Source organism: Neopelma chrysocephalum, unplaced genomic scaffold (assembly GCF_003984885.1).
Source record: "Neopelma chrysocephalum unplaced genomic scaffold, ASM398488v2 Primary Assembly neopelma1_75, whole genome shotgun sequence".
Lineage (NCBI taxonomy): Eukaryota > Metazoa > Chordata > Aves > Passeriformes > Pipridae > Neopelma > Neopelma chrysocephalum.
In genome coordinates, this window is record NW_020897736.1 from 12721635 (window position 1) to 12746899 (window position 25265).

The following is a 25265-nucleotide window of genomic DNA, read 5'->3' on the forward strand; positions in this document are numbered from 1 at the left end:
TGACTATACTTCAGTGTGTCCCCATTAAAGCAACACAAAGCCCTCTTTCTTCTTGGAAACTTTATGCATTGACAATTACAAGTCAATAGCTTGGGCTCAGTCTGTTTTTAGGGCAATTGCACTTCGCAAGTGGTGACCCAGAAAGAAATCTGGATGGAGGTCTCAACAGAGTCTGCATGCTGGGAGCTCAGCAACATCAGCCCTGAGAGCAGAGCTGGGGGAGCTCTGGGCTTGGAGCACCCCACTCCCATGATCTCTGCAGAATGGGAGGCTGAAAGAGGAGCTGGGCACCTAAATCCCCTCGTGCATCACTTCTTCAGCCTCCCCATGGCACAGTAAAACAGAAAACATTCTTCCACTCAACCATAAGAAGGTCTGTGAGACGGAAGGGTCAAGATCCCTACATTCCCTTCCCAATGACCAGATGTTATTGGAACTTTCCACCTTGTAATGGCAACACAAACAAGAAAGTTACACCTGCACTGCCCATTTAGCCTCTCTGGAACAGAAGGCTCCTAAAAGCTATATCCAGAGCTGCTGGAAAGACCATTTTATTAACACTTGATATCCAGCCACAGCAGAGCAGTGCTCACCAGTAGGAATTCAGCCTTATCCTAATTCTGCACATAAGCAACCTAGATGGTTTATTTAATAATGCAACATCTCCCACTGCTGCAGGAGTATTTATCCAGCTGGCAGCCAGGGACTCTCAGATCATCCCCTGTCACTAAGCTGATCCCAGCCTTTCAGGAGCAGCTGGGTGCCAGCCCAGCACCGCAGGCAGCAGAAGACAGCACTCGGAGAGTGTCACCATCCCCACGTCAGGGGGCCAGGTATGAGGCCATGCCAGGAGCAGTCCCCTCACACCCTGCACAGATCCTGCTGCAGGTCATGGTGTGCAGTGTCCTGGTCACTCCCCAGCTCGAGTTTGTCCTGGCACACACTGGTACCCAGGATGAGCACTGGCAGGGCAAGGTGGAGCATCTCCCTGAAGAATGATGCTGGGCAAGAGCCTCTGGGCTTTGCCCTCTTCAAACCCCCAGTTAAAAACAAGAGAGCAGAAGGGATGGCATGGAAGAAACATTATCTGAAACACGAGCAATGCTGCATTGTTGTTTATAGGCCATACCTGTAAAGAATGATATCATCTAAGGTTGTAATTACAGTAAAGATGTGCTGGTTTAGGCTGGGATTGAGTTCATTTTCTTCACATAGGTAAGTGAATATCTTTGTGTATAAATATAACATATATCAAGGAAAACATCAGGGAAATAAAACAGCTGAAAACGTCCCCATCCTAAGTAGTTTTAAAGGTGCTCCCAATGCTGAAGTCAACTGCAGTTGCTCATTTCAGCCACCCAAGACTATCAAAGCCACCAACCCATGGCTCGTGTAACCCAGGAAACTCCAACCTAATAAAGTATCAACTGATTTCTAGAAAGGACTAAATGCTCTCATGCTTCTATAGAAGCATCAGGTTTGCCCAAATATCTGGATGATGCCTTGCAGACAGGGACAAACACCACACCAGCTCTCAAAATCGAGCTCATTCTCATCGAGATGTGTGTTATTCTGATGTATCCCCTGCAAACAAATGGTCCAGAAAGATGAAACAAATCAATAGCAGTAATAATTTATTCATCATGTTGAATTGTCAACGGCAATTATAACGGTAAAGTGCTTGACTTTCACGAAGGTTAAGCCTTCGTATTTCTCCTCTCTGACCCCAGAAAGGTTTCTGAAGGCAGATAAGTCTAGAACAGGCTGAAATCTAGATTTGCTGAACTCAGCTTTTTTCAGGTCTTCTCCCCAGGGTGCCTCACAGTGCTGACATCACAACAGGGAGGGCTGTCCCTGCGGACAGAACTATCAGTGTAAGCCTCCCTTGCACTGAAGGATGATTATTAAAGAGCCAAAGTGACTTAAACACTAAAATCACTGAAAACCTCTTTGCAATCCCCACACTGCCTGAGGCAGGGAGGGCTGAGCTGTTCCTGTGCCTTTCCCACCTGCTCCACGCCAAGCACACCACACACCAACCTTGAGGCTTTGCTCTATAAACAAACATCTCCAAGGCAGCCTCCACCTCCTGGCTCTCGTCCTTCCCTTCTCAAAAATTCAGTGAGGAACAGCTGAGACGATCCCTGCAGAAGCTGCTGCAGGCACGGGATGCGTGGGGAACTCAGGACAGAGCCCTGGGTTTGCATCCAGAGATTTACAGTGTGGAGGCACATTAAAATTACAAGCTTGAACAAGCACACTGGAACAATAACACATCAGAGTCCTGTAATTGGGCCCTGAAATACACTTAGTGAAAAATACAGACCAGCTGCAATGTTGGAAATGCTCCTAATGCAATCCAAGGTAATTACTGGTAACAGACCATCAAACAAGTGCATTAATATGCTCTGATCAGAGAGAGAATCAGATGGACAGTCTGGCACAGCAGCTTGTACCTGCAAATTATGTAAATGATTTGAAAGAGCAAAGCCCCAAAGCCCTAGAAACACTAACTCTAATGAAAGTTATTAAATGCTATTTTTGTTATCTGCTGGTGTTAACATCAGAAGGCCCATTTGCTGCAGTGACTGTAATTGTGCTGCTGAGCACTGGTCCGAGCTGAATAAGCCTGAGATTTGCTGGTTTAAAGGACCACATCAGGTTAAAATGACTGCCTTAGATCTGCATGATTTCACTGAAAACATTTAAACACCTAACGACTTCCTGCATTTTTCACTGATGTTGGAAAGGAAACCCAGTCATTTTGCTTTTGTGAGATGCACAAGTTCCTGATTTTACTTCATCGCACACACATTTGATCTGCAAACAACACAGAGGAGTCTGAAACAAGATCTGTTATGTTACCTATTTTTACACTTCAACTATTTCAGTTTAGCATATTTTTAGGATATAGTTTCATCTCTCCACGCCTGAGAAAACTAAAAGTATGCAGTATGATACAAGTTCCAGTATTATCCCTCTTGAGAATAGTCACTTAACCAGAAACCAATATTGCCAAATAAAATACACAAAGATCCTTCACCTGTGGGCTACAGTTAAAACTCTAAGTGTATTTTGTAGCTCTTTTCCCCTGGGTTAACAGCTTTGTATATTCCAAAGATACAAATATAAATACATTAAACTGAAAAATGTTCAGTTCCAACAGTGAATATTTTATCAGTCAAGATCTCACCACCCTACAGAAATTGAAGAAAAAAAAAGAAAAAGCATTATACCCAACTTCAAACATTGGGAAAAGTCAATGCATGGAGGAATGAAACTATCCCCACTGCAGGTCTGAATCCTGCAGCCAAACTTCCCAACTAACAAGTCCCATCCTCTCTACCAGACAATTCTTCACCCTTTGCAACTCAAACTTCTAGATGCAAAATACAGTGTAAAGCTCTGGAGCAAACGGACAGAGCCCACCCTGCCTCTCCCTCATTTCAAAGGCCTCCAGAAACTTGGGCTGCACTTCAACATTTCCTAAGAAACACACCACATGTGATTTTATTTTCTTTTTTTTTCACGTTGCAAGACAAGTACGCTTCCAGCTTTAACAGAACACCCAAAGACTCATCTACTTCCAATGAGAGTCAGAGCCAGCTCCGGTGGATTCCATGGCGTGGTTCATTGTCCATCCTGCTTCCCAGCAGGTCAGGCATGTCCCATGTCACCAAGCACAGCAAGAAAGCTCGGCAGCAAAGGAAAGAGGAAGAGTGTGACACAGGGAAGGGACATGAGCCCTCTGATTCTGCCCTTGCTTGGGCACACAAGGCTTGTGCTTTGAGTGCCAGCTTGGCCCAAGAGCCCTAACTCACCCACCAGGGCAATATGCAAAGGAGCAGGCGATGACAACAGCTGCTCCCATGTATTAGTTGTCCCTGTTCCCACTCCCAGCCCTGTGTAGGACTCACTGCTCCCTTTGCAACCAGACGGACACGGTGACCGTGACTCCAGGCAGCGGGAAAAACACTTCTCCATCACGTGTGCTTTCCCCTTCACAGGCTCCACTTCCAGTTGTCGTGCCTGTCATTAAAAGGAACTCACAACCCGCTGCTGAATGATGTGCTGCAATCAATACAAACAGCCATGAGATCCCCGAAAAAGGATGTGGAAGCATGGCCCAGCAGTGATTTTATGACCAGAGCAGACCCAACTCTCCTGAGCATTTCCACTATTTACACTGAGATCAGAAAATTAAAATGATATTTTATGCTTAATGGTTCGAACAAGACCTGTGAAGTCCTTCTCTCAGTCCCATTTACAACACAAACGCCAATGACAGAGCAGCAGATGGTCAGAAACACTCCCCTAGAATATTCAGGCGATTCAACTTGAATCTGTGCCCAAATCATTTAACTTTAATGGATTCTTTCATTAACAACCAAAGAAAGGGAATATGGTTGCCAGGACATTAAAATCACTTTTTCAATTATACTGTTATAAAATCGAACAAATTAGCTGTAATTCTAAGCTGAAGCCTAAATGGAAGCACGACTTTATGAAAGAAATGAAAATTGATTTGGATTAGTGGGCATCAAGGGCTTTTTAAAAATTAACAAGATTCTTATGACTTCATAGCATGGATGGATTAGCTGGAGGTTTCACTGCCCTGGCTTTGCTACCTGCCAAGGCATGGCAGCTGGTTTCACAGCATTCGTTACAGCAGGTTTTAATTAGACTGAGGGGAGAGGATGCAAGGATTGAAGCTGGAAACAAAGTTCTAGAGAAGCTGGGTGGTGTCTGAATTCACCTTTTGGACCTGGCCCAGCAGGGTCTTGGCAAAACCCAGGGAAATCAGAGCATCTGAGCTTTAGCAGGATAAGGACTACAGGTTGGAATGTTTAGCTTGGGGTGGTCTTGCTTGAAGATCAAGGCAAAACTGTACTGGATGCTTCACAAACATAAAATAAAACCAAGCCCAAGATATCTGCTGTAAAGAGCATACAACTTTAATGCAGGCTATTAAAAAAATAAAGAAAAAAAAAACAACAGAAAAAAACCCCAAAACACACCACAAAACCCCAAAGCAGGTAAGGATAACAATGGGAGCAGCAGAAAGAGCAATTCATAAAGGAAGTAGGAGCTATAACACTGGGCACCAGGATGCAAGTTACCTACAACACAGAGTAAAGGGGTCACACTAGGAACAAAAATGTCCTTTATATTGTATAACATGAACTTAATGAAAGAGACCTTCACTGAACACAACCTGCATTGATCCTACAGAGCAGGAACCCTAAGATGTACTTTAGAGAGCCATCCCCTGCCAGGGAAGGGAGTGATTTGGAACTGCTGCCAGGAAAAAAAAGAGACTGAAACCAAGCTGGAGACTTTTATACCCGCACTGGACAAAGCCTTTTTCAATTTATTTATTTTTAAAAAGGAAAAAAAAAAAAGGCACTGCTGGAACAATCCTGTTCTGACCCCTGTGAGCTGGACGGGATGTTCCAGCGCTCACGCTCCACCCCGAACATCCCTGGGATGATGCACTGCTGAGAGCACCTGCCAGCTGGCACCACTGGCCTCTCTGCAAGGTAAAGGCAGCAGAACATTTCAAAACCATTTTCATGAAATCTTGCAACACAAAGCACTTCAGATGACTCCCCTTTACGAGTCAGCATTTCATATTTAGTTATTTCTGCTCTTTATTGCAACACAGCGGGTGACAATTTGCATCAGTAAAAGCTGGCTGGAAAAGTTAAATCTTTCTTTGGACAACTGTGAATATTACTGCTTTGCCATAAGCATGCTGCTTTGTCACCCTGTATCTGGCTTTCAGATATGCCACAGGGTAATGTTCTCCAACAAATCAAGAAGAGCTGTACCCTTTGAACCAAGCTTTGCATTGTAGTCGCTGTGGGTCTCCGTGTGCTTGTTAGCAGGTTTTTTACTTAGGAAAACAGGAGAACACATTTTAAATCCAGAACCTTTCAAGCTCCAAGCTTCTTGAATGTCTTCAAGTTCTTTTAATGATTTAAAAATCAGGGCACCCTCTGGTTTTCTATTATAACCAATGTCAAGACTTGGCCTGGTAGGGTAGCAACTATGCACACATAACACACACAACCAAGACCTTTATCTCATCTGGGGCAGGATCTGAAAAGCCTGGAGTTGGTAAGAAAGGACCTCCCCGGATGACAGTGTCACTGACAGTGATCTTCTTGTAAGGCAAAGCAGAATGGGCTTCTCCAAACTGATGCTTCAGGCTGAGGGTGACTTTTACTTTTGCAGCCCTGCAATGGCACAGGAGCAGGCACACTTCAAATTAAGGTGCTTCTGCTGAATGGCAGCAAACATCAGGGTAGGGAATGGTAATTTCCAGCTAAAAGCATAAGAACATCCTCACCCAAACTGCCTGAGCCAGCCAACCAGCGTAGATAAACACTATCAACTGTTCCTGTGAAATCTGGCCTCCAGGTTCACACTATTCCCAGGCAGAAGCAGGCAAAAAACGGGCACTTCTCAGAACACCAGCACCTCTGTCCATCAACTGTGATTTAAAAGTACCTACAGGGACTTCCGAATATCCATTCTGACATGTCTACGAGAAGAAGCTTATTATTATCATAATTATTAGTAACAATTATACAACTATTATATATGTTAATATATGTCAACAGAATAAGAATATTAATATATTCTCTACAGGGTATTCCACAGAATTAATGAGATCTCGTAATGAGCCTAACCTCTGTGACATCTTGCTGATACTTATTTCTAAGGAAGCTACTAAATTCCGTGTGCATCTGCTCCAGCAGAGCCCTGGCTTGCAACTCACTCCATACCCATGGGTGCAAAGGACATGAATGCTGATGAACGGAGGTTCGTGCCTTGCTGGGGGCAGTGATGGAAGAGGGAGACGTGCAGTTACTCCTCTTACCTTTATTATCAAGCTGGTTCCCTCTACTACAGGCAGCTCTGAGCAGCCAAGCCTTAACCCAGCCCAGCTCCTGCTGCAGTGAATGCCAACAAGTCCCCAAGAGCTCTTTGTCACTGACACATCGATTCAAGCACATCACAGCACTGTCCCCATCTCCAGAGCCACCTTCTCTCCAAGACATTCAAGTCAACTCCAGCAAGGCTGCTGCTCACAGCCCTGTTTTGATAGTGGTTTTAGCTGGCATGCAGGGCTTCCCACCCTCTGACACCTTCCCAACACGCTCAGGTGCCAAGGAAAGGGAAATAAGCACTTTCCCATGCACTGGGAAAGAAACCACAGTGCAGTCACTAAAGCCAGTGAAATCCACCCCCAGGACACTCAGAGCCAGGCACAGTGATATAACCAGGGGCACACAAGGCAACTGCTGTGTTAATTTGCATTCTATCTCTTATACAAGCTGAGATTTGGGAACAAGAGGTAACTCATTCCGGCAGCAGACCCCAAAAGCCCTAATTCTCCGGTAGTGAAGTCAGCAGTAAAATTCCCACAGACAGAGCAGAGGATTTAGCCCTCGAGAAGTCCAAAACAAAAGCAGCATCTGTGACTCACCCAGGAGACCCACAGCCACAACAGTGTAAAAATTACATTCACATGGACCTGATGCCACTCATGGAAAACAACTCTGGAGCCTTTCTGCTGGCAGACCCCATCTCTGAGCACGCTTCTCCCCCTCTTTTGTTCTTTATAGGATATTTGCATGGAAACAAGAGACCCGTTTCTCAGCTGCTCATCTCTTCCTGCTGTCTACCCTTCCCCAACAGAAGACAGACTTTTCAGAGAGGCTGTTTTCATGCAAATAGCCCTGAATGACAGAAGAACAGAGCACATGAGCACCTCGCAGAGCCGGGGTGCCAGCTACAATGCCAGGGATACCCCATGTGCATAGGAACCATCTCACCCTCTTGGTGATGAAAGCACTACGTGGGTACATGGGAAGAGAACACTGGGAGACTTTCAGAGCATCTTTATGGACAGCAAGGCTCTTACTTCAAGATCATGTTAAGAAGGTCCAGTTGTGTAGGATGCAACATCAACAACCAGCCAGAAAAAGCCTGTGGTACCCCCACACCGACATGTGGCACCATCAATACAAGACTCCTTCAAAAAAAACAACCCAACAGTTACAGGAGGTTCAAGTTCCGCTCTTGCCCCCAGTCTTCCTGTAATTTTTGCTCTTTTATAAGCATATAAGTGTTGTTCCAGTGGGTTGGTTTTGTGGAAAGTCTAAGGACGGGGGGAAGCTGACAGCGACCTGCTCCGTGTATCTAACTTGGAGCGTGAGCCAGACAGCGCTGTCAAAGGGCAAAGAATACACTCTGGAAACAAAACCTCTTTGTTCCTCTAATTTTGTTCCAGTTAAGTCAGTTCAGCTGTTCCATATAACCAGTCAAAAACATTCAGCATTTCCCAAAGTATTTTAAGACTTCAAAGTTGTAGGTTTTATTTTGACAGTATTAAAGCGCACAGCTTTTTTTTCTTTACAGATTTTTTTTTGCATTAAAAATAAGGCTGTTTAATAAATTAAGCTTTACAACAACCACTGCCGCTCTGCTTTTATCATGGCTTCAATTAAAATATTGTTTCTTCAAGACAGCTAACGGCTTCTGAGAACAAAAAAAAATGAGGGTGTTTCACTGAGAATGTTTTTAATAGACTCAATTTGTTAAAACTTGTGATTAAAACCAAACTCCAAGTAGGGCAGGCTCCAAAACCAGGGATATTTCAAAGTTGCTGATCTGAACTCAAAACTTTCCAGCCTTGAAAAACCATAGTCACATAAAAAGTAAACTCTCCAGCACTCAGCAATGAGGAAAATGTAGGAAAAAGTGACCTCTCTGACACTCACTGATGGGGAAAATATAGGAAAAACAGCTTAGAGCAGTGCCTGGCAGCTCAGCAGAGACAGGAGCTGATCAGGAGCAGCCTGTTCCAGAACAAAACCTTTCTACATAACCCAGGCAACAGATCTGACCTTTTCATCTACAAAAAACACTCAGCCCACCACTGAACTCATTACTGCGGGAGATCTGTCCCTCGAAACTGGGGTTTTTTCCACAGTCTCAGGGCCAAACCTGTTCTGACACCGATTGCCTCCTGTCAGGAAAGTGCTGGAACAGCTCGGGGACAAGACCTGTGCTGAAACCAAACCTGTGTGAACTCTCCCCGCGTAACCTGAGCCTCCCACACCCGCGCTGACATTGTCACCACACTGAGCGGGAGCCAGCAAGCCAGCAAGGGACTCGTGTCTCCAAAAGTAAACAAAAGAGGTTTATAAAAACTAATTAGCTGTTTGTGCTCACTACTGCTCTTCTCCGCAAAGCTGTGACCGCAGCGAGGACATCTCTGAGGGCTTCTCACCAGCAGCTCTGGGATGGAATGGGCTTGGCCAGCTCCACGGTGCCAGCAGCAAAGGCTGCTAATCCCACAGTTTGGAGGTCAAAGCTCCACTCGCACAGTTCACAGTACAGCCCACAACCAGCTGTGTCAGCACAACTGAGAAAGCAGGATCAAGCAGCCGTGGAGACGACGCTTTTAAGCCTGTGATGCTGCCAAATGCTTCGTATCACAGCCCTGCCTATTTGCATTTCTGCCTTGGGCCCCATCTGTAGCTTCCCATCCATGTAAAAGCTGTCCCCAGGGAGAAGGAAGGCTACTGTCCATTTGTTCAACACATCTCAAGTGCATCCAGCTTCAAATGAAGTAGGTGGTAAAACTCTTTTCCATGCAGTTCTGTCTCTCTTGTTGTCTGGGGGCAGGGAAGACCAGAAATGGGAATTGCTGGTCCAGCAGCTCCGATCAGTCAGCACCAGGCACCAGTGTGGATCTCCAGTCCTGGCTCCCAGCTCTCCCAGCCTTCCATGCCAGCACCACATCCTCACCATTGGAAACACTCACTTAATTCTCTCCTCAACTTCCACTTCAGACAAAAGATCCTACAAAGTAGGTCTCCAAATGCAGTATCAGTTAAACCACTTAGCAATAACACACAGGAATAAAATACCTTTAAAATACGGTTACATCCTGTTCCAGAAGACTTAATGGGCCATATTTTTAGCCAGGAATAACCTGAAAACCAGCAGAGACACACTGCAGCACTGAAACTATGTCACTGTAAAGCTATTTCATTACAATCCACAGCTCTCTTTGCAAAGATTATTTCTTCTAAGAGCCCAGCTATGCTGGTACAAGGTTTTTCAGCAGCTCATGTGTAGGTGTAACACCCCAGCGCCAGGGGGTCCAACCCAATAATATAATCCAGTGCTTCACATAGGGCAGACAGAAATGAGCCCAAGATACCAGGAAAAAGTTGAGAACTAGGAGAAAGAAAACCATAAGCACAGGAGATGGGTCCCTCTCAACACACGTGTCTCAGCAGAGGTCATTGCAATGACTTGGAGTTGGAAGAGGGCCAGGGTACTGTGCATCTGTCAGGGATCCCACCCAGGCTCCAGGCAGGAATCTTCAGACACATGTGAACCACAAGGCTGCAGGAAGCAGGAGCTGCAGCTGAGACCACCCAAACTGTCACGGCTCTCACTACCTGCAGGGACAAAGTGTCCTGCACAGCTGGCAGAGCTGTAGAGGGAGCACAGACCATCCTCAAAGAGCCATTTTCACCACCATCAGCACCTGGAGGTGACACATACGGAAGACAGAAGCAAGTCCAGGCATCTGGCACCTCAACTCGCTTAAGCCCCATGTGAGCAGCTGTGGAAAGCAAAGAGTAGATGAGGTCCAAACCTGGGGCTCAGCGGGATTCAGATATGACAGTGCCAGGCACTGCAAGGACATTGCTGCTCATGTCCAAGGATTTGAACAATTCAGCAGCACCCACAGCAGCTCATTCCCAAAGTCCCTGGCCTGAACACTGCACTCCGACTGCCTGGGAGTCCTGCAGGGCTTGTGAGCTGACAGGGCTGAGGAGAAGCCCCAACACAGCCCCCACCCACCACCTGTGACTCTGGGCAGAGCTGTATCACTCTCTCACTCCCTGGAAAGAGAAAACGAGTCACAGAGATACCTCAAGCAAATGCTGGGGGGGTGAGACCCTGTCTAACTCAGAGGGGCACTGTGAGACTCCAGTGGCTCTCAGACCCTAGAGAGAAACTCTACATGGCTTTTCTGGAAGCTGCTCTTTCCCACATGATCCTGGATGAAAACTGGAGTTAAACACCCATCCAGTCCTTATCTCCTTCGTTAAGAGGACTAGAAGAATCTAAAGTTGGTTACATTATCTCCCACAAGTCCAAACCACTCCTATTTGTTCGAGAATAATAAAGCCATTAGTACCAAGCAATCACACTATTACACTGTTGTTTTATGTGACTGTAATTTAACAGTTCCTCACTGTTTGCTTTAGGAAATCTTTTCTTGAAAGGTCTATAAAATTATGAACTCTTGCTCCAGTTTGAAAACATAGGCATGAGCAGGGATTTCTGTTCCCTAATAAATCACATTCCCCTACGAGTAAACACCAGCTTATAAGAAACATCTTTTGTTTATTGAAAGTAAATGGCATGTGGACATTTTAAACAAAGAGAAGGTGGGAGGCGGAGGGGGACAGACAGATTATGTTTTCCACTTTCATTTTGCCTTGTGTCTAAACAAACAGTTCCTAACAGCTTTGTTTTCCAAACCAACTTTCTCCCAGCTGCTATGTGGAACCACAGAAAGGGAAAGCAATACTCAAGATGTGCAAGGATTACTTGACTTTGCACACTTGTTTTACTCAGCAATCAGTGTTTTGGATACACAAGCCAAAGGGAGGGTTACTGGGAGTGAGAATAGCCTTGGAGAGACTGGTTGGCTTCGCAATAGATCAGACCTCTCAGACCATGGAAGGGAGAACCAGCACTTTGTCAAGCTTTTGTGACAGCTCCTGTGCCACCAGAGCTGATCCACTGCCTTCCACCCAGCCACAACCACACAGACACTTGGAAGATGACTCTGAACCAACAGCTTGGTAAGAAGGCCAGAGAAAACAGCTCTTACAGGCCCCTCAGGGGACCAGTCACCTGTAGCATCTGAAAACAAACTACCATCCTCCATCCTTCTTGGCCGTGGTTGTGGCTGTTTCCTTAACGTAGGGGCAGCACAGAGATACTGACCCAAAAAGACCCAAGAAATTATACCAGGATGGAGCACAGTCTAATGTCTCTGAATTTTTCATCATCTTCAAGATCAAAGACCTTAATCATCAAAGATCTTTCTTATTCCTCCTCCTTCAACTGATGATCAAGGCCTCAAATATTCCCACACTCCTTTTCCTTCCCTTCTTGTTACACACAGTTTAGTGTTACTTAGACCACATCTGCCTCAGAAGTTCATTACCTACAAGAGATGTGGCAACACTTTGATAAAGTTTCAGGGTGGGAATAGCTAGAGTTAATAACAGAACCATTTCACTCAAACAGCAGAAGATTCCTTGTATCCAAGCATAAATACACAGAGGTGCCTCCAAGAGAGACTCAGAAATGATGTGCAAGCACATGGCTCTATCACAGCCCTCACACACCACTGAAACTTGCTATATTTAACCCACCTCCTTTGTAATTAATTACCCACCACAGCACACAAAACTATGCCACAACCAAAGAGCCCCTCCACAGATGCTGTTCAGCCAAATGCCAGATTCTACACAACATTAATCTGCTTTTACAGTCCTGACAAAGAAATAACCTTAGAAGCTGGACCTTCACAAACATAACCCAAAAAAGGCATATGCAAGGCCATGGATGGAGTCCATAACACGGTACCTTCTCACTTACACCACATTCACCCCACCCAGATCTTGCAGGAAAGCACCTGCTCAGCTGGGAATGTGCAGGAAGCCCGAGCCAGTCCACGCTGTGGGAAGCAAACCCTCTGCACGAGCCCTTTCACGAGGCCTTTTTCTCCCGCCGCTGTACAGCTGACACAATAGCAAAGTCTCCCTGACAGCACATGGATATTGCTGCTACTCACAGCGCAAATGAGATAATTAGGTCAGAAATCTTCAAAGCCCTGCCACTGCCGTGGGTAATGAGATTCTGCAATTCACCTGAACATAAAAATGGGAGGAGGACGGCAGGTAAAGCTCCTTCACCAACAGCCTGAAGTCTGGCTGGGAAGCCATCCAGCAAACAGATTAGTCCAGCTTCCATCAAGGGGTCCTTCCAAGCAGCTGGGAAGTCCAGGTATGAGTACAACCCTTAAAAATCAGGAGCATTCACATGGGAAAACCAGTGGCACAACATATTTGTCAGTAAAACATAAGGTACAAGCAGCCAAACTACCACATTTTACCCAGTGACAGCCCTTTTATCTTGCTGTGTGCTGGCTTTCTCCTCACAAAAAGGGACCAGGTCACACCTCTGTTCTTACCTGAAATGCTATCTTCAAAGAAAAAGGGCAGAGAACCCTTCTGCAGGGGTGTCACTTTGGTGACATCCCAAGACACACACACACTCCTCAGACTGAGCTGAAAGCTCTCACAACAAACAAAACCCTCTGGCATGTATTTGGAACTATTTATTGTACATTTCTGGTTTTTTAAAGTCAAGCAAAGAGCCTCCCTTGTTTGCTCACATTTTCTTGATAGGCTGGGGTTGAAGTCTGGAGAGTCTCTTCAGGGGAGGGTGTAAAGTGCCACAGTACAGAGAAGACACAGAATGGCAAGAACAGCTCTAGTTTCAATCGTACCAGGTACCCAAGAAAATACACATATAGACCCTCATCCTGCTCCTTGTGCTTCCCAGCTCTCTCCAAATGGCCACCCTGTGCCACAGAGCTCTGGCAGCAAGGCCAGGGTGTGCAACTTGTCACTCTGAAAAGACAAGAACCAACTCTCCCACGCTGTATTGGTACAAACTCATCTACCCCCAAAAAGATAACTCAGGCTCATCAAACCCCTGCCAACTCTCCTGCATTTCCCAGGTAATTGCACAAACCATGAATTAATGAGAAATAATGAGCCAGCACACAGGGGAAGAGAAGACAATTCAGAACAGCAACAAAGAGAACGAATGGGCAAGTATGTTTAATAGCTCAGTGCAGACGACAGTCCCACATCACCCCAAGAGAGGAGTCATTCTCTGGGAGGACAAGGACACACACACCACCCACACAGCACAAGAACAAAAGGGAAAAAGGTGAGGGGAGCTGAGGCCAGGAGTTAATTTCGCAGAGCACAGGCAGCGTGGGCAGTCCAGACAGAGCATCAGACTGTCCAGGCACAGCCCTGTCACCATTCACTGCAGGGTCACAAAACCTTCTGGGCTTCACTGCCTGGTCTGCAGTGTCTGACACCAGCTCCCTCCACGGGTGTGGACCACCCCTGGCTTTATCTGGCCATGTTCTGCTCCTTCCTGTTATCACCTAACCCCCACAGGTACGTTATCAACACAGCCAGCCAGCCTCGCCTGGACAACACCAGATAAGAGGGCAGGTTTGACACAGAAAATAATAAAAGGAGATGCTAAACTATTATGTCAAAGGAGTGCCCACAGCTACACAATTCACTGACCTTACTGAGGACCTGATCACCTTGGGACTTTGATCCTCCTGGCCTAACTTCTTACCTAGTCCAGTTTTAAAAGACAGGATCTGGTTGTGATCTGCAAACTCAGCTATCACTGAAAATACAAAGTGAGCTCTTATAGCTCAGGGATCGTGTTAGGACAAACAGCAACATAACGCCCAGATCTTTGGCTATGGGGATGCACGTGAAGGTGGAGGAAAACAAGGAGCGGTACCACCTTTTGAACATGGTTAGGACTGAGGGTCAGAATGGGTGGAAATCTGCCCTCCCACTTCCAAACTTAAACTTACATCTCTCATAACAACACGAGGAAAATACATTTCATTGCCTATTTCAAAAACCCCTCACACCCACTTGGCTGTTTAATTTCCCAGCATCTACAGTGCATTTACCCACTGTCAGCCCAAGTTTCTCTTCAGAGCACATAAATCTTTCCTTTTTCCAAAGCTGCAGCCAGCTGAAACCTGACAGTTTGAGGGCAAAGCAGTAAAAGGCCTGGGTCTGCTTCCAAATGGTGAAGGACACGCTTTCCACGCACAGTATCCGAGCAGCAGAATTCCTGTGGGGACCGTCACACCACTTTGGGGCCCTCATGGATCAACAGGGGTCCAGGCTTGGCTGTGATGCTTTTCCCTGCCTGTCTCTGGGCTTCTGCTTATTTCACCAAAACACACCTAAAAACAACACCTGGATTTACACTGAGATTTCAGCAAAAACACCCCAGATCACCCACTTCTCTCCACAGTGAGGAGAGTTTTGCCTCTGTGTATCCAACTGCTAGATGAGCACTAGAGATGGTGGCTGCTCTGGACCAAGGAATCCAGCTCATTTATTACTAAAACTAGATTTATTCCATTAATCTAGACTAATTACTGCTGCTCCTCTTTTAATGAGGTCTGTTGTGCCTCAGCACGTAACACCAGCACAGGAGAAATCCTCATCTTCATAACCAGGCAATTTTGGGCCTCTTTGAGTAGCTCCTTCTCCAGTGTAAGAAGCAAACAATGAGAATGATGCCTCTTCCAGAGAGCCAGTTTCATTTTAAGGAAGGCTGTGTGATCATTCTCACGTTCAGGTCAGTAACAGCCTTGCAAAATCTCCTTGATCCAACTTTTACTACTGTTGAGCAGGGATTAACATTAATTGAGCCCACCCTGTATTAGCCAGGGATTATTTGTTAGTCACCAGCCTATAATCACTTGCATTTTCCAGCAGAGACCTTCACATCACTCAGATAGCTCGCAGGATAATCCCAGTCACATTTTTAATGAAATCTACATAAAAACACACATCCACATGGTCGTCTTCTCCCTTCCAAAACACACAGTTCAGCTTAGGAAATGTCATAAAAACTAGTTCTGTCAAATTTCTAGTCTAACAAGTTTCTGGTGAGAAGAAAATATTCCCTAGGAGGGCAGCATTTTTTAAACCTCACAAACTTTAAAATACACAAATAAATATTCAGGAATTTTCATTTACAGGCCTGCACATACCACATACCAGCTTAGCCTTTCTCTTTAAAATCTCTATGGAAGTTACACACACGTGCCCCATCCTGATGCTTCCTCTGGTTTCCTGCATGAGAGGGTCCTGCTGCACCACTCAAAATCTGCCTCAGTAACAGCTTGGCTGCTCAGCAAAGAGACACTCTCAGAGCTTAAAGGTTTCTTTATTTTTCCCTCTGCTTGGCTCTGATCCCACCACATCTGGAAACCCACATCCAGCACTTGCTGCCTGAGCTGAACAGCAGCTCTGCACTGAGCTGTGAGGGAACAGGTGCCCCCAGGGAATTGCAGGGTCTAAATCCAAGAAATCAGGCTCTGAATTGAAGTAGTAAGAGATTTCCCCAGCTGAGCAAACACACAACTGCTGGGAAAAGCAGGGTTTACTTACTAGTGTCAGCTACAGAAGGGTGAGATTAGGGATGGAAAACAGGTGAAAAACTCAAGGACCTGCACATACTTGGCTTAGTAAAGAGCAGGTTACAGGAAACGTGGTCAGTGTACACATCTTCACAGGGAGGCTTTTCATACCTGAACCTGTCTTCACACACCCCTATAAACCCCAGCAAGGTAAACTCAGCGAAGATGCCCAGCGCTCAGCAAGGACACCAAACCAGCTTCCCGAGGGGCTGAGATGGACAAGCACCCACAGGAAATGTTTGAGTCAGAAGTGGATGTTGCTTTTTAAGAGATGCTCTTGTTCAAGCACAACTATTAAACCTGGAACAAGGAACACGCTCAGCTTCCCACAGCACACAGGACGGCAGCACAGCCTCGCTCGCCTTAAAACATCCAGAACTACCCAAGTGCCTTGACTGGTGTAAAAAACAAAGAGTGAGAAGAATTATCTGACAGCTCAGCCTCGTGCCTGGAAGCTGAAGCGTTGCTGAAGCCTTTCACCCCTCACTTAACTCCTCTGCTGCTAAACAGCAAATCCTGGCAGCAGCCACAAGCATGAAGTAAATGGGAAGCTCTTCTCTGCCAGCAGCTGGGAGAAACTTCCTTCTCTCCCCACTCTGCAAGTAAAGAAAACCCCACAATAGCACTTGTGGTGGTGCTGCCAGCCAGATTTTCCTCTGACAGACTCTTGAGGAAAGCCTCCAGATACGAAGTCTGCTCCTGAGGACCCTCTTCAAGTGGATGACATTTGACTTTGGGAACGTATGGCTCATCTTCTTGAGGAAAGGTTCCCTTTGTTTTCAGTACAGAGAGAAGAGTACAAAGGGAAAGAAAGAAAAGTTGCATTTACTGTGACCTAGGGGACACAGAGCTAAATAATTTTGATCAATATTTTGATTTCTCTGACAAAAGCAGCAATCAGCACTGACACAAACAACTGCTTAGCAAGCTGGGGGGGCACCAGGGGTAAATCTAACCAGAATTTGAAGATACTTATCTTTCCATCACAATTGCCACCAATGACAGTAATTTACATGGCTAATAGGCAGTATTATGTTTACAAAACCATTCTTGGGAGAGAGAATCTAAACAATTTTTGCCAACCCAGCAAAGGAGCTGGTGTTGGATCAGATGCTGAGATTCTTTTTCCCTTTTTATCTTATCCGAGTGCATTTTGCCAGGATGCCTTGCTATGGAACAACACACAGTGCCTTCATAAGCATCTTCTCAAGCCACACAGACCTGTGGAGCACATGATCACCCTCCTGTGACAGCCTGAATTCTCCAGCAGCAGGGCTGCCTGAGCCTCTGTGACAAGGGGAAATACCTATCAAGTAGGAAACAAGGGAGCCAAGCCGGCAGCCCCAGCTCCTCCACCCCATGCCACACTTGTACCCCCTGCTGAAGATAACCCCAAACAAGCCCCAGAACCTCCTACACAACCCTTATCTCCCATACAGGGGCAGGTCCCATCCCCAAACCATGTGCTAAACCCCCTCCCATCAGCCTGAACATCTGCTAATTCTCTGCCCTCCCCAGTCCTTGTTCTGTTGGGGTTTTTTTTTGCTCCCTGTCTCTTACAAGCTCTCCCAAGGCTTTGCCAGGAGTAAAACAGAAAAGTGGGACTGGTAGGGCACAGAAATGGGCTGCAACTGGCCCAGTCCCTCTGGATCAACATGGTGAAAAGGACTGTGGTTATCATTCCTTTAAGGCAGCACTGGTATTTCCAGAAAGGTAAGAGCACATCACATCACCACTACAAGGAGCACAGTGGAGTTTTTCACTAGACCACAAGCCAAAAAAAGGCACAAAAAGGGGACAAAGACTTCCAAAAGAACATAAAAGCTTTCTCAGTTGCAACAACAAACAAACAAATATTGCAATAACAAACAAACAAATGGGAGGGACTTAGTGAATATATGACTAGTTTTCTTATAAAATCAGAGAAAATTCCACCCTTGTCTGGAAAATACAGGTACCCATTCTGCAGTCATATCCAACAGCCAGCCAAGAGCCACAGAGAAGACAGTCCTGCCTTAAGAGCAAAATTTGAGGTAATTTTAGAACCTGCAAGCACTGATGATGCTTCTGAAAAAGAAGATTTATCAAATCCCTGAGTGCATGAACAGAGAGGTTTCGCCAAAACCCTCAGTGTATCCGCCCACAGAGCATGAGAAATGCATCCCATAAAGTAATGACCTTTTGGTCACACCAATTAACTTGATCATCTATTGACAGTCAATTTAGAAACAATCAAGGATGCACATTTCCCAGCACACAGTGAAACAGAAAGCAGGACCTTATCACATCCCTGCTGCCAGCCTGGCATCGGTTCTGCATCCCAGTTTGCTCCACATCTCTGCAAGTTCTGCCATCCCAGCACCATTTTAACAGTTTAATTTCCCAAAGTCTTGCATTTAACAAGGTGCTAAGCCATCCCAACTCCAAAATGAATGTGGTTCAAAGAACAGAGCAGGAAATGGGAACAGGGAAGTCACTCAGAACAAGGAAAAGGGCCACAGCAGACTGTGCACAAATACAACACTTCACACACCAGATTTTAATTCTCCCACCAATCTGGGCTGAGAGCAAGCCTTGGGGATGCTCATATTTCATTAACACACCTTAAATATTAACGACCTGTCCTCAAGAAATCCATGAGAGATCTGGAAAAAAAAATTAAAATATAAAAAAAAAAGGAAGGGATAGAATAAACCAGGTTATTCAACAGCTCAGCTGGATTTAATACGGCAGTAACAGGCAATTGCGTTTAAAATGCTGATAAAGATTTTTAAATTATTTCAGAACATCTGATACGAAAGTTTCCCTGGAATACAGTAATTGCTTATCATAACCACCACAAAGTATGTTTATTACCCACGGAGATAAGACACGGCAGCTGCTGGACTTCTCAGATAAAGCAAGCCCATATCAGAGCAGCAGGATTCCATGGATTAGGAGCAGGAGAGGATCTGAGTGAAACACAGACACCAAAGGGCATCAGTGACATGAAGGAAAACATGTCCAGGAGAGAAGCTCCACAACCTCCACGCTCACAAAGTGTCCTGACACCCACACACATGGCAGTGTTAGCTCAAACAAGGCTGATGGCACCTGGTTGGGCCCTCCCAGGGAATTTCCCTTCTCAGCAGCTGCAGTTCCAGCAGATATTTACCCTTCTGCAAGGAAACACTCATCAGCTCTTCCTCTCCCTTGAAGGCTCCATTACTTTGCAGAATTAGGAGATTCAACCGTGTTTCAAGGATGACTTCAGCATATTCAAAGCCAGACAAACTAGAAGCTTTTCAGACTTCCCCCCACATCTGGTGGGGGGTTTAGCAGCTCTGTAGGGGCTGTGTGAAAACACAGCTCAATCCTGCTTTCTGTGAAGATCAGATTCAGTCTTAGCAACTGTGGATCCTCTCACCAACAAGCTGTAAAGTCAGAAAAGCACAAGCAGAACTTGGAGGTCCCTTACTCATGAGATTTAATAAACGCAAGAAGGGTACTTGGAGTGATGGTGTTCTTCCTGTTTATAGTGTGCAACAGCATCTCCTGCCCAGCAGGAACAAATGGGGAAACTGAGGCAGAGACAGCAAGTGACCATCACAAAGACATTGGAAAGAATCAAAGTCACAGCAGCTCCAAGTCCTGTGTTTGGGAAGTGCTTTCCCAAGAAGAGGAAAGCAAAAGAGTCGCCAAGCCTTGTGAACACTGGTATGATCATAAAACAACAGCGTGTTTTACAGCAGAAAAGACTCCAAAAATAAACAAGTGCCTACAAGACTTGAGATGGTGATTTCCTGCAGCTTTGTGTGCTGTGAGTGGATTGCCCCGTCCCACCCAAACAAGGTGCACGACCTGCTCAAAGCTCTACGGGCAGCTGAGGCACTCCAGGTTCCTTCCCAGGTAGGTTTGTTGGTACCTCTCCCTCAGTCCATGCAGAAACTGCATTTCTGTCCTCTATTTGGTTGCTTATTTGCAAAAACTTTCAAGTTCTCCATATTCAAACCAGTTGTGACTGACCAGCACGTCCAGAATTACTGGGAAAAGGAAAGGGAGATGGACAGACAACCAGATGGCACAACAACAGCTCTTCTCCTTCAAAAACCAGGCTAAAAATACTGTAGAAAGTGGGTCCAGTTCTTCTCCAGAAAGTAACAAAATTGCACCAGAGTTGATTTTGGCCCAACATGCACTTGGCAAATACTGATAACAGGGATTTACCATATCCCCTCTAGTATTACAGCTGACTATAAAACAAACATTTGCTTCCTACTGATAACAAAATGACTATGATCACTCAGGGTTTGTAAAGGTTAAGGGTTTCTCTGTCACCCAAGGCAGGCCTGTAATTCCCAGTGTCCAAGCAAAAAATCCCCTACGTGTAACACTGGCCTCAGTTTTCCCTCAGGTACCCACTCACCTCATGCAGAGATACAGTTTGGGATGGATTCCAGCAACAAATTACAATCAGATTAAATATTAATTCCCATCTTAATTATATAACCATGACTAGGCTTAATGGCCTTGCAGCCATTTAAACAGGAGAGGAGCGTGTAAATGGTGCAAAGCAACATCTCTTATGCTGCAAATGCCCAGACTGGTTCACAGGCACCTGGATTTTTTCCCTGGGAGAACAGCCAGCCTTTGGGAAAGCAGCTCCGAGGGAGGTAAGAATTCAAATCATCTGGCAAGCAACATGGGACCAGGAGTCAGAAATCCATGGGACAGCCCAGTACCCTGCCCTCGGGATAGCTGTACACTAGAGTGACAAAGATCACATATATGCTGAGCGTTTATCGATGGATTACATCCTCAGGGATGGATTTCATCCTCTCCACACCTCTGACAGAGAGGAACATCTCTACATTTGTCTAAAGATGGGCCATGAGGATCCCAGGGCAGGTGAAGCCACTGGCCCAGAATCACAGTGGGCACTCAGGTGAGATGTCCTGGATGCAACCCCCAGCCCAGCCCAGCTGTTCCCAAAATCATGTGGCCCTGATGCCTCTGTGCTGTCCCACAGAAGCTGCTGCCAGCTCCAAACCAGGCTGCACACAGGGAGAATCGTCTCCCTTCATCCCCAGGAAAGGCAGCTTGCCAGACATTTTATTTTCCATTCTTACTTGCACCCGAGGTGGCTCAGGCACCACCAGCAGTCACCCACCCCCGTGGGGCCCCTGCAGCACATCAAACCTGCTGCAGCTGCCAGGAGAAACTCTGCTGCAAAACAGGGGGGAGATGCCTGAAAACGAGCAGGTCCTGCTTCACTTTGGACTTCAAGGTAGTGAAAGGAGAGGGCATTAAAAAAAAAAGAAGGAAAAGGTAGGGAAAACAAAACCAGAATCAAGCCTGAGCTGTTTCTCGTTCAGGCTCACACACCAGAAGAGAAACAGTGAAATGCCAGCAGGAACATTCCCCACTTTGGAGCAGCCTGTCACAACAGCCCTGGCACAGCGGCAGCAAGCTCCGGTGGGAGAGACCTGCCCCTGGAAACGGGACACAGGCAAACCCTCGCTGTGCACACGAGGTTTGGCACTGTCAGTGCCCCCATTTCTTGGGGGCTATAGGAAACATCCTGTCCCTGCACCACCCATCCCTCGGACCCGTGACACTGCAACACCACAGGCACAGGGCCGGCGGATCCGCAGGCAGGTGACAGCGATTCCCAAACAACGGGAATGCCGACTTCCCCGGCACGGGCACTCAGCAGGCAGCGGGGTCATGCTGCCAAGGAGAACGTAACAGGAAGGATAAAACAAATCACGGCTCAAGCAAGGTGATGTCGAAAAAGGAAATCTGTTCCATAGCAAAAGGACTCAACCACAAACCCAGATGGCTTTCAGCTGATCCCTCAGATGGAAAGCTCAGCCCACTTCCCATCAACACGTTCCCTGCAGAGAGCCCCAAGAAATGGCACCAGCACAACCCCCTTGCCGGAGTCAACTGGAGAGGGGTTGTTTTGTGGTTGTTTTTTTTCCTTAAATACTTTCCTGCTACTGCAGGGAAAACAGGCTCAAAGTCAGACAGCAGAAGGCTTTCAAAAACACTGGATCACATCCCCAGCAAGTGCCACTGCTTCCATCAAGTCCAGAGGGGGGGGAAGGTTTTCCACTCCACTTCTCTCTTAGGTACTCCATACCCAGCAAGGTTTGAACTTTGGATGAAAACACATGGGTTTTGGGATCAAACACAGACTTTCCCAAAACCATTTCAACCCTCTGCCAAATTAATTTCATATTGAAACAAGTCCATGTTTTTCTTTTCAGAATCAAACCCACCTGTTGGAAAGCACATCCGCATGTACCAAGCACTCCCTGCCTCCCTACACAAGATGTGGCCCATTGTTAGAAAACAAACAGAAACAATTTTCACTCGTTGCCTAATTGCTCACAAAAAACGCCGAGAAGCCACAACTGTAAATTCCCGCAAAGCATTTGAACTTTTCTCGTTGAAGTGGGTTTGGAAAAACAACATCCACTCCACCACCCCCACTTTTTCTGGTTTTTTTTTAAAGATCATTGTTCTCGATTACAAGCCTCGGGATCCACTTAGCTGTTTGCTCAAACACACAGGAGATGCAGCTCCCACCCAGCCCAGCTGCTGGTGGGGTCAGAGCTTGCCATCCATCCAGGAAAACCCACAGGCACTGGTGACAATGGCCCATTTACATGTACCGTTATTCACTTCTACCACAGCACCTATGTCGACTCATAACCTACCCCTTTTACAGCAGCTCACAATGTTCTGAAGAAAAAGAAAGAAAACAACCCTGCAGCCATCCACGTGCTGTTATTATGCTCTGCCAAACCTGAATGCATCATAAAAGGAATAAAAATGTACAATGACATAGGGATGGTTCCTCCACCACAAGTAACCCATTTAGGAGGGATTTTAAACGAGAGCAAGTCCACAGCTCACATTTTTCAGAGTGACTCTGCCAGCCTGCACCTTCGTGCATGCACAGGGAATGAACCGTGCACACCAAGGTCCACAGTTTGACTGACCCTCGGTGCAAACTTCGACAGCAACCGCAGAAAGTCCCAAACGTGCCCGGCGGCCGTGTACGTGTGTCCCCGCACGGAGCCGTTTGCGTAACCATTGCAAAACTCGGGCACGAGGAGCGTGGCTACCCCTGGGTCACTTCCTTGACCAACGGGACATCTGCCTGGCCACACATTCCGTGCCGGCGGCAGCGAAGCGAGGGGCAGCGAGGGTCCCCACCATACACACCTGGGCCTGCTCTGGCCACGCCACGCCGGACAAGCGCTTCATCCCCGGCCAGCCTGGCACGGCCACTGTCCCTCCGGAGGGAACCCGCCACTGTCCAGGCACGGACCGGAGGACGCTGCTGCTGGTCCACTGCCCCCGCCAACCCAGCCACTGAGGGGGGGCCCTGTGCGGAGTGTCACCCTCCAAACGAGAGGGTGTCACCCCCAGGGTCACCCTCCAAGGGTGACTCCAAAGGAGGCACCCTCCAGGCACGGGTTGAGGCCACGGGCGCAGCTGTCGCCCGACTCGGGGGGGAAGAAGGGGATGGGGGAGAGAGGGGGGAATGGCCACGGAGGGACGGGACGGCCACTGAAGGGGAGAAAGGGTGACTGTGGGAGAATGGTCACTGAGCAGGAGAGAGGGCTGGTACGGGGGAGAACCAGCAGTGCGAGGGTCCCGTCCGGGCAGCCCACCCCGCGGAACCGTCCGCTGCCCGAGCGAGGGCAGGTGGCACCGCGGCCGCCCGCGGGCTGGGGGGCACCGACCCCTTCCTTCCCTCTCTCCCTCCCACCCTCCTTCCTTCCCCTCCTCACCCACCTTGCACGGCCAGGACGGCGAGGACGGAGAAGCAGAGACAAAGCAGCAGGTCCTCCAGCGCCATGTAAGCCCCGCCGGGCGCCGGGAGCAGGGACCGCCGCGGCCGCATCTACGAGGGGAGCGCGCTCTCCCGCCGCCCCACCGCCATCTTGTGCGAGCGCCCCGGCCCCAGCCCCGCGCTGCCCGCCGGGCCCCGCTGCCGGGGGCGGCCCTGGGCTGCCGCTGCTCCGCCTTTGTCAGCGGCCCGGCCGCCCCTCCGAGGGGCTCCTCCCGCCGCCCGGCAGCGCCCGCACCAACAGGTTGCTGCCAGCCCGGGCGGGGGGAGCGGCCCCGCTCGCTGAGGCGGGGAGGGTGGTGGGTGGACGGCAGGTGCGGGGCTCCTCCACCCGCCGGCAGCTCCGCAAGCCGCAAACATTTATAACATTATATGTGTGGTTTTAAATTAATTTCACGCACACACACACACACACATCTCTTTAGGGTTTTTTTCCCCCGGTTTTGCCACGCGTGAGTGTGGAGGGCACCGCGCAGCACGCAGCCGCCGCGCTCCCCTCACGGTGGTGCCCGGGGACGCCTCGGCCGGTCCCGCTCCCTCAGGGAGGAGGGCACGGCAGGTGCGGAGCTCCGCCGGCGGCTCCACAAGCCACAAGCATTTATAACATTTTATATGGGGTTTTTAGTTAATATTTTCCTCAAACTCTTTAGGTTTTTTTCCGGTTTGGCTACGGGGCAGCGCGGAGGGCACCGCGCCGCCCGCAGCCGCCGCGCTCCCCTCACGGTGCCGCCTCAGCGGCCCCGCTGCCCGTCGGTGCTGCCGGGGCTCCCCGCGCTGACCACCGGGCTGGGCAGCGGAGGGAACCGGACACCAGAGACCGCATCGCCATCGCTTTGCTGGGGCTCAGTCTCGAGGCACAGCTCCTCCGGGTGTTGTCGTTCATTGGGCGTCAAAGCCTAGCCTGTTCTGCTCAGCTGTCTGTAAAAATAAAGCAAATAAAACCCACGGTGTGGCACGTGTGCACCCCATCACTGCAGAGAGAGGCAGGACCCCTCCACCAGCCCAGCTCATCTCCATGAGGCAGGGAGATGA

General features: G+C 47.7%; 1 protein-coding gene across 2 annotated transcripts in view; it reads right to left on the reverse strand.

Moving 5' to 3' along the window:
* Nucleotides 1-24342, reverse strand: part of IGDCC4 (immunoglobulin superfamily DCC subclass member 4) — an 88975-nt gene extending 64633 nt beyond the window's left edge. For both annotated transcript variants that reach the window (XM_027688342.1, XM_027688343.1), the window contains exon 1: nt 24179-24342. In XM_027688342.1, the coding sequence (XP_027544143.1) occupies nt 24179-24287 (109 nt within the window). In that variant the 5' untranslated portion in view covers nt 24288-24342. The remainder of the gene's footprint in view (nt 1-24178) is intronic.
* Between the last annotated feature and the right edge of the window lie 923 nt (nt 24343-25265).